This window comes from Sus scrofa, chromosome 2 (assembly GCF_054392235.1).
Source record: "Sus scrofa isolate SSC_HxYL_T2T_F1_AM1 chromosome 2, Sscrofa_HxYL_maternal_Yorkshire_Landrace_v2.0, whole genome shotgun sequence".
NCBI lineage: Eukaryota > Metazoa > Chordata > Mammalia > Artiodactyla > Suidae > Sus > Sus scrofa.
The window spans coordinates 90,960,998-90,972,855 of NC_139384.1; the positions used below are offsets into that span (position 1 = coordinate 90,960,998).

Here is an 11,858-nt window from a genome sequence, read left to right on the forward strand (position 1 = left end):
CTGATCCGGGGTGGGCTGCCTGCCCTAACCCCATTCCCAGCTTTTCCCACATCTAAAGCTGCAGGGGGTGCCTTTAAGCAAGACCTCATGGGCAAGGAAAGTGGGGTCTGAGGATTCCATGGGGACCAGCCTCTGGTTTGAAGCAGGTTGACCTCAAGTTTAGTTCTGTATCCCCAAGCCAGTTTGTAGCTGAGAGGTGCATTTAGGTTCGGTCCCACCAAGGCCCACAGTCTGGCCACCAGAACCTTGGGCGTAGGCAGTGGGTGCCCCTCCGCTTGTACCAAACCAGATCACACACCTTTATTATCCTCAAAATGTAACAAACGGGGTAAGAAATCCCTCCCCCCAACCCCCCACCCCCACGTCTGCAGTCCAAGGGAAGCATTTAAAAAGCCCCGCAATCAGGCCAGGAGTCCGCGGGTGGGGCCCGGGACGCCGGGCGCCCCTCTATACGGCTGTAGTCCTCCCGAACAAGGGGATGGAGACCGGCAGGCGCCAAGCTCCGGGCTCCAGTGGCTCTCGGCTGCTGAGCTCCGAGTCGGTCCAGCTGGGGAAGACCCGGCGGCCGCGGTCCGCCTGCAGGCAGAGCGCAGGGCAGGGCTGCGCGGGCCGCGGGGCACTGGGCAGATGCAGCGCCGACGTGTAGCCCCGGTCCAGGAAGAGTGGCTTGTAGCTGGGCGGTGGCTGTTCCTGTTTCTCCGCGCTGTCGCGGCGGCTCAGAAAGGGCGTGACGATCTTGCGGTAGAGGCCGCGCGTGTCCGTGAGCACCTCGCTGTAGGGCGGCGGCGGCTCAGCCATCAGCACCGCCTCTTCGTAGCACGGTGGCTTAGACATGTCCGATTCCGCTGCGGAGTAAGAAGCGGTCGGAAGGCGTGAGGCCACCTGTCCCCAAACTCCGGCCGAGGCCTTGGCCAGCCGCCAAGCCCAGACCCCCGTCGGCTTCCTCCTAGGGTCTCCGGGAGGCTGCCTAGTAGAAATCCCGCGGGTCGTCAGCGAGCCTGCCCCCTCCCACCCTAGTGGCCCGGGCCGCCCCTTGGTAGAGGTTGGGACTTACCTTGGCGCGGGTAGCTCCAGGGTCGCGGCGGCACTGAGAGGTGCGGCTGCGGCGGCGGGTGCGGAAGCGCGTGGTGGTGTGCGTGCGGGTGCGCGTGCGGCTGCGTCGGCCCGTGATGCAGCAGCGGGTGCACGTGCACGTGCTGATGGCCGTGCGCCGGCGCCTCGAGGCGGCCGCGGTGCGGTGGTGGCGGCGGTGCTAGGCCCGGGGGGCTCCCGGCCAGACTACCCTCGAGCTCGAGGGGTTCCAGCTCAAGAGCGCGCAGGTTCTGCTCACGCAGTCGCTCCTCCTGGCGCCGCTTGAGGCGGCGCCGCAGGAAGCTGCAGAAGCAGCACAGTAGGACGATGAGACCCCAGATGAGCCAAAAACCGGCAAAGCACGTGAGGAACGTGTAGGTGCCCTGGGACATAACCATGGCGGCGACGCGAGCGGCGGTCCTCTGCTGCTTCACTGGACAATGGGCTCTTCTACGTGGCTCCGGGCCCGCGCCACGCTCCCAGGCGCCGCCAGCGTCACTCGGGGACCTGCGGCCCCGCAGCAGGGCTCAGGTCGTGCGTGCGCCGGTGAGGGGCAGCAGCAGCGGCGCCGGCTCCTTCCCATGGCGTCGGCAGGCGCGCTGACGGGCCTCACCCGGGGCCGCGTGGGACCTGTGGGACAGACACAGGGGGCGGTGAAGGCGCGCTGCAGCCCCCGACGACTTCCCTGCCCGCTCGGGTGCCCCGCGCAATCCGGGGGAAGCCTCCTCTGCGGGAACCCCTGCACTCCGCGGGGGCCCGGTGACGTCACCGAGGGGATGACGTCACGCCTTGAGGTTTCCCTGGTAGGGCTTTCCCGGATCTGAGCCCAGGCCGCCGCCGCCTCCCAGACGAGGTGTGTCCAGGACGGCCAGCAGAGGGCGCGCGAAGGCCAGGCTCGGCCTCAGTGCGAGCGTGAGATTCGCATCCGTGGGCTTCAGGGTTCCCCGGCTCCAAAAGGGCTTGAGAGGCCCACAAGCAGACTGCCAAGGCGCTGAGGAGGAAGCACGGCGCGGCTGTGCGGCGGGCATAGGGTGGTCCACCTCCTAGAGCCCCACTAGCTGCTCTCCGGCGCCCAGCTTCAGCTCTATGCATACACACCTGGCAGCCCCTGGCGTCCTAGGCCTTGTACCCGCTGCCACTCCTGGCTGCTCAAAGCGTGGAACATTCCGGCCTGCGCTGTGGCCTCCTGGTTGCCGCCACTCTTGTACTGGTGGCTCCAGAGGGTGGTTCCCGCGGCTACTACTTTACACCAGCCTGCTTTTGTCTGTGCCTTACGCTCCGCGGAGCGTGGATCATCCCTCCTTTTCCTTTCCTCTAGGTGCCTCCGCCTGCTGAATCCCAGCTCCTTTGCTTCCCGAGCCTCCTACCCATGCGCAGCCCCACTAGGCCCTGCCCTCCTAGCTCCAGCGGCCCTTCCCCCAATTCCTCTCCCTCTCCGTGGAGGGTAGGAAAACTAGCTCAAATCATTGGTACCACCTGGTCCCAATTCACTCCAGATGGGCACCTCTAGTTCCACCTCCCCCTCTCCACAGCCATGGTTGAGAGGGGAGCCGTGCATCCTAAGAAGTATGTAGGAGGCAGCCCTGACTGCGGAGGGACAGTGGCAGGTGACGTTTCACCACCCCCTCAGAATAAAAATGAGTCCTTCTCGAATGCCTTATCTGCAGAGGCTTTCACACACAACCATTTGAAGTAACTGGAATTATTCCTGTTTTACAGTTTCTACACAATTAGGCAAGTGGCAGTGCCATAGTTTGAACCCAAGCGAGCCACAAACCCCTAGCCTGTGGTGAGAGTGCTGCTGTTTGAGCTACTTTGTGAATCTCTTCCAGGAGCTCCATGGACGCTCCCATCCTTAGTATGGCCAACGGAGCACACATGCATTCAGCTCTGGGGCCTGAGCCTCAAGCTGAGGACCCCACATGAGCTGAGTCAGACTGTTCCAAGAGCAGGCTGGGGGGAAGCCAGGCCACAGGGGCCACTCTACACTTCTCCCCAGATGGCTCCTGTCTGACTCCATGGCTGCTTTGTGCCATGTGCCACTTGGTGCCCGTGCCAGTCCCTTTCTTCTGGGCCTGCGTTCTAGAACAGACAATGGCAGGAACAATAGCTCCACCCGCCTCCTCGACAACCCCACCATGAGGCTGCCATGGCGACGCAGCCCAGATAAAAACACGATGCTGCCAGTCACTGGGAGTTAATTAAATCTGTTGTTCTCCTTTTCCTGAGCCCACAGGAATTTTCAGGAATGCTCTGAGGGAGCTGGCACTAAGCAGGGGGCTCCTTGGCCTGCAGGCCCAGAACAGCTCTGGGTCAGAAAAACACTTCTGGGGCTGGAGGTGGTGGAGTTTAGCTGAATTAGAAATAAAAATACCAAAGGCTGTCTGCTGGGTGAGGCCTCTTTCTAGGCCCCTTCCATGCAGAATCTTATGTAATCCTCAACACCATCTTCTCGGGGGTGGGGGGAGGGGTCAAGCCCGTTTGGTGGATGAGACAGGCTCAGAAAAGCAAATGACTTGCCCTGGGCCACACAGCTAATAAGGGGAAGAGCCAGGATTTAGCCTGAGTCTGAATCCAAAGTCTGTGTCGAAACACTTTCCCCTAAGTGATGAGACGTAACTAGGTGCGTGTGAGCATTCAGGACATGAGAGCCTGGCAGCCATGGGGACACTGGGCAGCCTGGCCAGTTTGTAGCCCAAAGGCGCCTTTCTATTCCTTCCCACTAAAGTCCCAGGGCTTCTGGTGACCAGCCGTCAATTCAACAGGCTGTAAGGTAAAGGAGTGATGGAATGGCAGTTCTGGGGTTAACAAGGAGCAAAGCACAGGGACTGTGTCCTGAGGGGCCCAGTTCAGCTCAGTGGGCATTAGGACAAACTGGGGTAGGCCAACCACAAGACCCACTGGGTACCACTGTCACCTCTCAGCCTGTCTCATCTATCAGATGGGTACAACTCCCAGTGAGAAGGCGGTACTGAAGATCACGTAAGATTCTGCATGGAGGGTGCCTAGAACCAGCCTGATACATAGTAGACAGTCCTTGGCATGGACTTTTATTTCTAGTTCAGCTAAATCCCAGCCAAGAGGCAAGAACCACTGCCACACTTTGCTGACCAGGCCGCCATGGGTCTGAGAGAGGAAGGCTGCCTAAGGTCACACAGCTGAGCTGACCCACTGACCCCACACTGGCTCTGAAGCCCGGTTTGGTGTGGAGTGGGGACCACAACATTCACCCCGGGGCTGCTGCTTCACCCTGGAGCTCCTGCAGGCCCAGGGGGAAGGGATCCTGCCCTGTGTCTGGCCCACAGGTGCCACTCAGTTAACATCTAATCCACAGCAGGTGCTCTCTATATAAACATCAAGGGATTCATTCAGACCTTTCCAAGTGCTTTTTCTGACCAAGCCAAGCTTCTCAAAGCCTTTCCAAAGGGCTGTTCCTTTACCCTTCACACCCTGTGCATACTCCTGCCCAGGCCTGGGCAGCCCTTCAGATGAAGAGCCTGCCTCTTGCTCACAGCCACTCACCTCCGCCCCGACACATGTCTGGTCCCTAGCAAATGCCACCTCTGACTGTGGGCTGGGAGCAGAGTCTTCAAAAGGACTCAACCTTAAGTCTGCCGTTTTGCGATTTGCTTTCTGTTTGTTTCCTCTTTCTCACCTTCTTGTGAATTATTTGGACACTTTTCAAGATTCCTTCTTGATGTACTTGTGGAATTTGTGAGCATATCGCTTTGGAGGGTTTTCTTAGGCCACACACTCAGCTGGGGGATGGGAGCGAGAGCTGGGGGGTGAGCTTCTTAACCTCCATGTTGCCTCGGTTCCCTCATCAGTGACCTTGGAAAAGAGTGAGCTAATCCACGCAAAGGGTTTGGAGATGCCCAAGAAATGTGAGTGCTGCTGAGCGCAGCTTCGGAGCTGGGGGTGCAGAGGTGCGCCTCCTCAAGGCATGCTTGGCCCCAGAGTTGCGCACACAGAGTTCTCTCAGTCACCCTGTGAACTAGGCGCATATCCTGCCCATTTGACCGATGAGAACACTTGGCTCAAAGAGATATGACCCCCAGGGTCACACGGATCTCTTACTCTGGGGCCTGATGCACTGCTGAGGGCACCTCCCACTCTGCTCCTCTGCATGAAAGACCTCGACGCCCTAACCTTAGACCCCACAGATCTGCTGCCAGGTATTTTATCTCAACAAAGGGCCTGCCATTTACTCCAGCTGCCAAACCCTGGGGTTTTTTTTGTTTGTTTTTGCTTCTTTTTTGGCCGCCCCAAGACATATGGAGTTTCCAGGGGCCAGGGATCAGATCCGAGCTGCAGTTGCAACCTATACTGCAGCTGCAGCAACACTGGATCCTTAACCCACTGTGCCAGGCTGGGGATGGAACTTGCAACCCAGCACTGCAGAGACACCACAGATCCTGCTGTGCCACAGCAGGAACTCCAAATCCTGTTTTTAACTCTCAGTGCATTGTCTTCATCGGTCCACTTCCTTTGGTCCCCCTGTGTTGGCTTGGTCAGGCCACTGTCATCTCTCACTTGGGCCCCCATTACCACCCTTGCCACCACTCTCTCTCCAGCTCTGCTCCTGCCCAGCCTGCCACTCTCCACATTGCCTGTGGCCCCAGGCCCTCTCCGGACACAGCTGCAACACAGCCTCACTGCTCTTGCCCCAACACTTGCTCCTCAGCCTCTTGGCCTCACCTGTCACTTACTTCTATGGACATGTCAGCCTCCAGCTACCCTCCCTGCCGCCCCAGGGCTGGATGAGAAGCCCAATCACAGAGTTCTGTTGTGGCCTATGTCCAACACAAGAGGCTGCATCTGTCTCGATCATCTGGCATGTAGTAGCTCAAAAACCACTTGTGGAAGGAGTAACTGGAGGCATCCAGTTATCTGTTTGGTCTTTTAGCTCTGAGACAAGGGAACATCTCAAGAGCTGGGTTGGCATCCTGTGCATTCCTGGGAAATGTTGGCCATTCCCCAAAATGTCACTGAGAAAGAAGCCATCACCAGTTCTCAGCCCTGGCAGGGAGGTGTATAAGGGAGCCAGGACCCATACCTCCATGTGAATAAAAGGAAAAGTCAGCATGGAACATCTACTAGGGGCTCGGCAGTGGACACAGGGAATCCCAAACAACAGGGGATCTGAGTCACAAGGGGAAGCCTTGGACATGAGGCCAGAGCTGCTGGTCAAGGGAAGGGACAGGAACTCAGGCCGAGGGATGGAGAGAGGGGGAGAGTGTGGCGAGTGGAATGAGGGTGGGGTAGGAGACGATGACTTCTCCCCTGTCCTGCATGTTCTGCATGTGCCAAGCCCCCTACTAACCTCTTCAGGTTCATTTCCTTGGCCAGGAGGGAGCGGCTGCCATCCCCATCCTACAGGCAAGGAGCTGGGGCCAGCTCAGGCCCACATGGCCGGGGGCTTGTGAAGTCCAGGCCACTGCAGAGCCTGCCGTCTTGGCAGGAAGGGCATTTCAGGGAGGCACTGGTGACATTTCTACACTCCTCCCACACCAAGACAGAGGAACTGAAACCAGAGAGAGATGACAAGGACTGTCCCAGATGTCATAATTGGCCAGGCATGGAGCTGGCCAGAGCTTCATTTCCAGCAAGGCCAGTGTACTGGCTTTGCACCCTCACCTGCTGGCAGCATCTCTGTGACCCAGCCTCGGCACCGGGCCACAAACCCAGGGCTTGGGAGACTGCAAATAGGACAACAGAGACTGGGGCTCTAGTGGGTTGGGGTCTACTGTCCCCAGATCTGCCCCTCCAAGGGAGCTGGCCACACCTCAGGGGCAGGGGAGGGTGGACAGGAAGCAGAGGTAATGAAACCCTCTTCTGTGGGGCAGCCTGGTGAACACACAGGGCACTGAGCGGGGAGCCCTGGGTTCAAATCCTGCTTCTGTCCTGCCCCGGCTGTGTAACCCCATCCCGGCTAGTCCCAGGCCTGAGCTGAAGTTCCTTCACCTGCAAGACTGAGATGATGAGACCTGCCTGGCTGCGCCAAGGGAGGAGCAGAACTGATGGGGGTGTGAAAATACTTCGAGATGAACATACACTGCTGCTCGTGACAGCCCAAATCCAAGCACCTTGCAGCCTCAAGAGGCTCAAATGTGGAAACCAGCTTGTGGTGCCACATCTACACAAACCTGGAGGTGGTCTGGCCAAAACTGCCATCTCTTTCCCATGGACCAGAGGCCTCAGCCTCGTGACTCTCAGGTTGGACACAGTTCATAGACATACTCTGTTGGTCCACAATCATTTTTTTTTAAATATTACAATTAGTTGCCAACATTGAAAAACCAGGAGATTTTTAGCTAAAAGTCTAGATTTCTGGCTCACCTTGGAAACTGGACAGGCTGGTCATACCAAGTTCACATTCTCACTTGGTGAACACTGACTAGTGTTCTGGTCCACCTGGGCCCTGGTGGCATTTGGGTTTTCAACCCCTGAGCTACACTGAGCACCCACAGGGGCCAGCACTGCATGGGCCCACCATTGCTAAATTCCTTCTGCTATAGCCAGGGCTGCAAGCTGACCAGGCCACAGAGCCCAGGAGCTAAGGATTAGGGCCTTGGGGGTCCCCCAGGTGACTGAGGTAGCCCTTACTGCTCAGCCTCCTCCAGAGAGAGAAGATGGAGGGAGGGAAGGAAGGAGGCAGCCCAGGAGAATGGCCCCTATAGAGCATCTAGGGGAACGAGAATCTGGCTGATTTTGCCGGAAGAAGGAAAGGTGTACCTAGGCCTAAAAGACAGGGAATTTCTTCATTAGAGGAAAGTGGAGGAAGGTTAAGGATGCTCCTTTAGAAGGCTTCACAGATCTTTTCTGCCAGGGTGGTAAGAGATAGTATGTAGCAAGCAGAGGGGCCAGGCCAGCAGAGTAACCTGCACTGGAAGCCTAGCTCCACTACTTCCTGGTTGTGTGACCTTGAGTAAGTCGCTTTACCTCCATGAGCCTTGGAGTCCTCCTCTCTAAAATGGGGATAATAAACTTACCTTGTACAATTGTAAGGACTAGGAGATAATGGATGCAGCGCACTCAACACAGGTCTCATACAGAGCAGGAACAGAAGGAAAGGAGCCTGTGAGTAATTGCAAAGGCACTCTTGTCTGTGGGAGACTCAGGCCTGACACCATCCATCTAAGGGCATCTTATGCCAAGGCCTCAAATGCCCAAGAATAATGGTAACCTCTGGTACCCAGGGCACCTCCCTGATGGAACAGGAAACCCAAGTGTGGTTGTGGTCACTGGGGTGTTGGGTCCAAGGCCTGTGGTCGGGGCTGGCAACTGCTGAGTCAGGCCAGGAAAGCTGGCAGGAGGACCATTTCTCTCCCCAGCATGCTGCCCGCTGAGGGGAGGTTGGGAGGGGAGCCAGAGGTCATTTCCTCTGACTCAGCGGCCATTCTCCTCCCAGGGGAGCTCCCCTGGAGGACAGAGCATCTCCATGTGGTGTTGGCCTGCCTGCTGGCCAACCTGCACGCCACCCAGGACAGTCTGGGCTTTGTGCTCGGACAAGAAAGGGACACTTGTGATTCAGACAATGGGCCGGGGTGCCCCCATTTGGCCTAGGCTTCAGCTTCCTTGGGTCAGCAGCATCCTTTCCTCTGCTCCTGCCCACGCTGCTGGCGCCCCTCCCCGGAGAATGGTGGCTTGGGAAAAGGTGCAGAGACCAACCGCGGGCCCCGGTTTGGCATATGCTCTGGCCATGAGGAGGGATGCGAGCTTCCTTCCTCTCCCTAGGTAGGGAACATCGCCTCTGGGGCACCCAACTCTTGGGTCAAGTCGTTTTGCAGGCAGGGGATGGGGGTTGCGGTGGGGGTGGCAGGGCACAGACCCTGGACCTATGCTGCCTCCTCTTGCGGCAGGCCTAGGGGCTGGGCCGCCCCCACGTTTGCAGCCACCCCAAGGAGCCCTGCTGCGACGACTGCAGCCACGTGGGAGACAGCTCGTGCCCACGGGGCCGCTCGCCCCCCACCCCCACCCTCGACGGCTGTGGAGGCAGGCACACCCAGGCGGGCCGGAGGAGCGAAGTTCTCCCCACCGGGAGAGGGGTAGTCCCCTTTTCCTTGCGCCCCCTCTTGGGGTGGAGGAAGGGGGAGGGGGCGTCGCCGCCCCGCAGCCGCGTTGCCGGGGAGCGCAACCCCGTTGCTGTGGCAACCGTTTCCAAGCGAACCGGTGGCTGCTCCCGCCCCGCTCCGGCTCCTTGGCTCACTGGCGCCCTCCCTCTCCCTCCCGCCCTTCCTCCCTTCGGTGTGGGCTGGGGGAGGGGCTGGCCGGGGCGGGGGTCCGGGGCAGCGACCCGGGGCCAGGGCGCGGAGCCGGCCGCGGGGAGGGGCTCAGCCCCGGGACCATCTTCCGCCCGCGCTCCGGGCCCGCCCGGCCCGCCGCCGCGGTACTCACGGGCCCAGGCATCCTCCTCGAGCTCGTCCTCCTGGCTCGGGGCGAGCGGCGCGGGCCCCACGGACAGAGCCCCCGGCCCGGGGGAGGCGGCGGCGGCCCCTGGGAGCTGACTGTGGCAGCGAAGGCGGCTCCGAGCGCTGGGCTGGAGCCGCGGGGCGCGCGCACGGGCGCGTACACGGCGCGTACCGAGCCCGGCGTGCGCGCGCGCGGCAGCTGGCAGAGGGCCCCCACCCACTGTCACTCGCCGCCAAGGAGGCTGTCCCAGGAGCGAAAGGCGGAGGTCCTGGCGCTCACCTGCCACACCGAGTCTCGGCAGGCGGGGCGCCGGTCTCACCCTGCAAAGGGAATGCCCGTGCCACGCCGCACAGCTCTTGGCAACAGGCTGTCCGGACCGGGCACACGCTGGCAGACCCGGTGCACACGATCGTGGGTCGCGCACACAAGATGCTGAGCCAAGCAGCTGAGACCGAGAACCTGATACACATACACACACAGCTCAACCCGGAGAGCAAGTGCACACGTGTCCAGGCCCTGGCCATATCCTGACAGTCACTGCACACTCGCAGTGGGCAGGGGTTGGAGCAGGCAGGCACCCCAATGTGGCTCCAACTCACAAATACATGGCCTACTCCCCCTGTGTCCCCATTACACACCACCACAGGTCTAGTAAGAAGTAGCAAAGGGAGAACCTAGTGCTGGATCCATAGCCCTGGCCTCCATGCGCTCTGCTCATCCTCAGGGAACAGAGGTGAGCTCTAGTGAGGACACCACTATCCAGGCCCAGTTTGAACTTGGGTGTCCCCCAGCCTCTTAACTGGGTTCTTCATTTCCAGTCCCAACTCTCCACCATACTTAGGGTGATCTTCCACCATCATATCAGCTGGGACATTTTGGGGGTTGCAAGTGACAGAACCCCAAAACATATGGGCTTTAGCCCAAAGGCATTTGGCTCATGTAATTGGGAAGCCCAAGGGTAGACTTTAGAGTGGTCACAATTGCTTCCAGCTGTCCCAGCAGTGGTGCGAGGGATGTATCGTCTCTCCACTCAGTTTTCTTCAGTTTTCATTTTCAGGCAAATTTCCCCCCAGGTGGTTAGTGAGGATGATCCCACAGCGCTAGGCTTATGTCCTGCCACCCACCCCCAGAGGAACTGAGGATCCCAATTCTCCCCCCACAGTTCTAGCAACCCCCCAGGCTCTTTTGAATTGGTCTTAGCCGAGTGTCCATAGGTGAACCAATGAAGGTATGAGGAAGGGGATACTGGGTCTTCAGCCACACAGTAGCTTGGGGGGGCACCCTGATTTCTTAGGGGGACTCATTGCACCCTATGGGTGCCATCGTGGTGGGTCTGTGAACCCAAGTGCCCTGCTCCCCCAAAGTACAGTGGGTAGGTTCCCAGCCTGACCCTTTGGACTCCTTGGGTTTGGAACTGAGCTCAGTGATGCAAAGACATAGACATGACTGTAGTATCTTGCTTCTGGGCATTGTCCCCGATGAGAATGGGATCTTCAACTATGATCCCAAAGCTGCCTCAGTTCCTGTTCTTCCTGTCCATCAGGTCTTCTGTAACTTCTTAACACTTTCTAAGTTAGCTTTAGGACAGCTGTCACTTGCAACCAAAGATCCTTTACAGCCACACCTGGGTCTCATGCTCTGGGTGCATGTGTATGCAGGGGGTGCGAGCCCAGTCCCATCTAAATCACAAGGACCAAGAGGGCAGTTTACCCAAAAGAAACATGGGGTGCTTTATAGATGTTAGGCAAACACCCTGACACAACAACCTAAAACTCTTCAGGACTGCTCCTCATCCTAACACAGCCTTCGAAGCCCCCTATGGCTGATCTCGCTGACCTTGGCTCCAGCTACCCCCTTCTTCCACCCCTACCCCACGTTCCGCCATCCTAAACCACTAAAGGCTCTAGACCGTCCATCTGGCTCCTCCCCCTGGGAACATCTGATTCTGTATCCTGGGAGGGGTACCAACTTAATACCTTTGTGACAAGCCCCCCCCCCCATTGGTGTTGGTCCCCAGCCCTGTGGCAGTCCTAGGCCTGCCAGCTCTAGAATCATCTCTGCCACAGTGCTGATCACACCAGGTCCCACTGTTCCCACGTCTGCCTGCCCACCAGACTGAGCTGCAAGTTGGCAGGGGGCCTCATCTCCATCTGGGTCCCCAGCTCCCATCATAGAGCTGAATGGGGAGGAGCTTGGGGAAGGCTTGTTGGGAAGCAAGTTCTGGGAGTTTCCTCTGCCAAGGATCCACTGTGGTAAGAACTTTAAGGTGGGCTGAACTCTAGCCAAGTTCCCTGGGTGCCTACCTAGCCCAAGAGGAGCCTGGTGGGAGGTCTAGACCCACCCATCTACCTAGCACTCACCCTTGTACACCTGCC

General features: G+C 58.8%; 1 protein-coding gene and 1 long non-coding RNA gene across 2 annotated transcripts; both read right to left on the bottom strand.

The window, feature by feature from the left end:
- Positions 1 to 275: 275 nt before the first annotated feature.
- Positions 276 to 1,796, bottom strand: PRR7 (proline rich 7, synaptic). Its single transcript, XM_085013778.1, has 2 exons — positions 1,055 to 1,796; positions 276 to 845 (listed from the first exon to the last, which is right to left on the bottom strand). Exons 1-2 carry the CDS (start codon positions 1,467 to 1,469, stop codon positions 448 to 450), a joined length of 813 nt encoding a protein of 270 aa, XP_084869904.1. The 5' UTR covers positions 1,470 to 1,796; the 3' UTR covers positions 276 to 447.
- Positions 1,502 to 2,442, bottom strand: LOC146405567 (uncharacterized). The gene is made up of 2 exons (XR_014838004.1): positions 2,170 to 2,442; positions 1,502 to 1,701 (listed from the first exon to the last, which is right to left on the bottom strand). It is a non-coding gene; the product is annotated as an uncharacterized LOC146405567 (long non-coding RNA).
- Between the last annotated feature and the right edge of the window lie 9,416 nt (positions 2,443 to 11,858).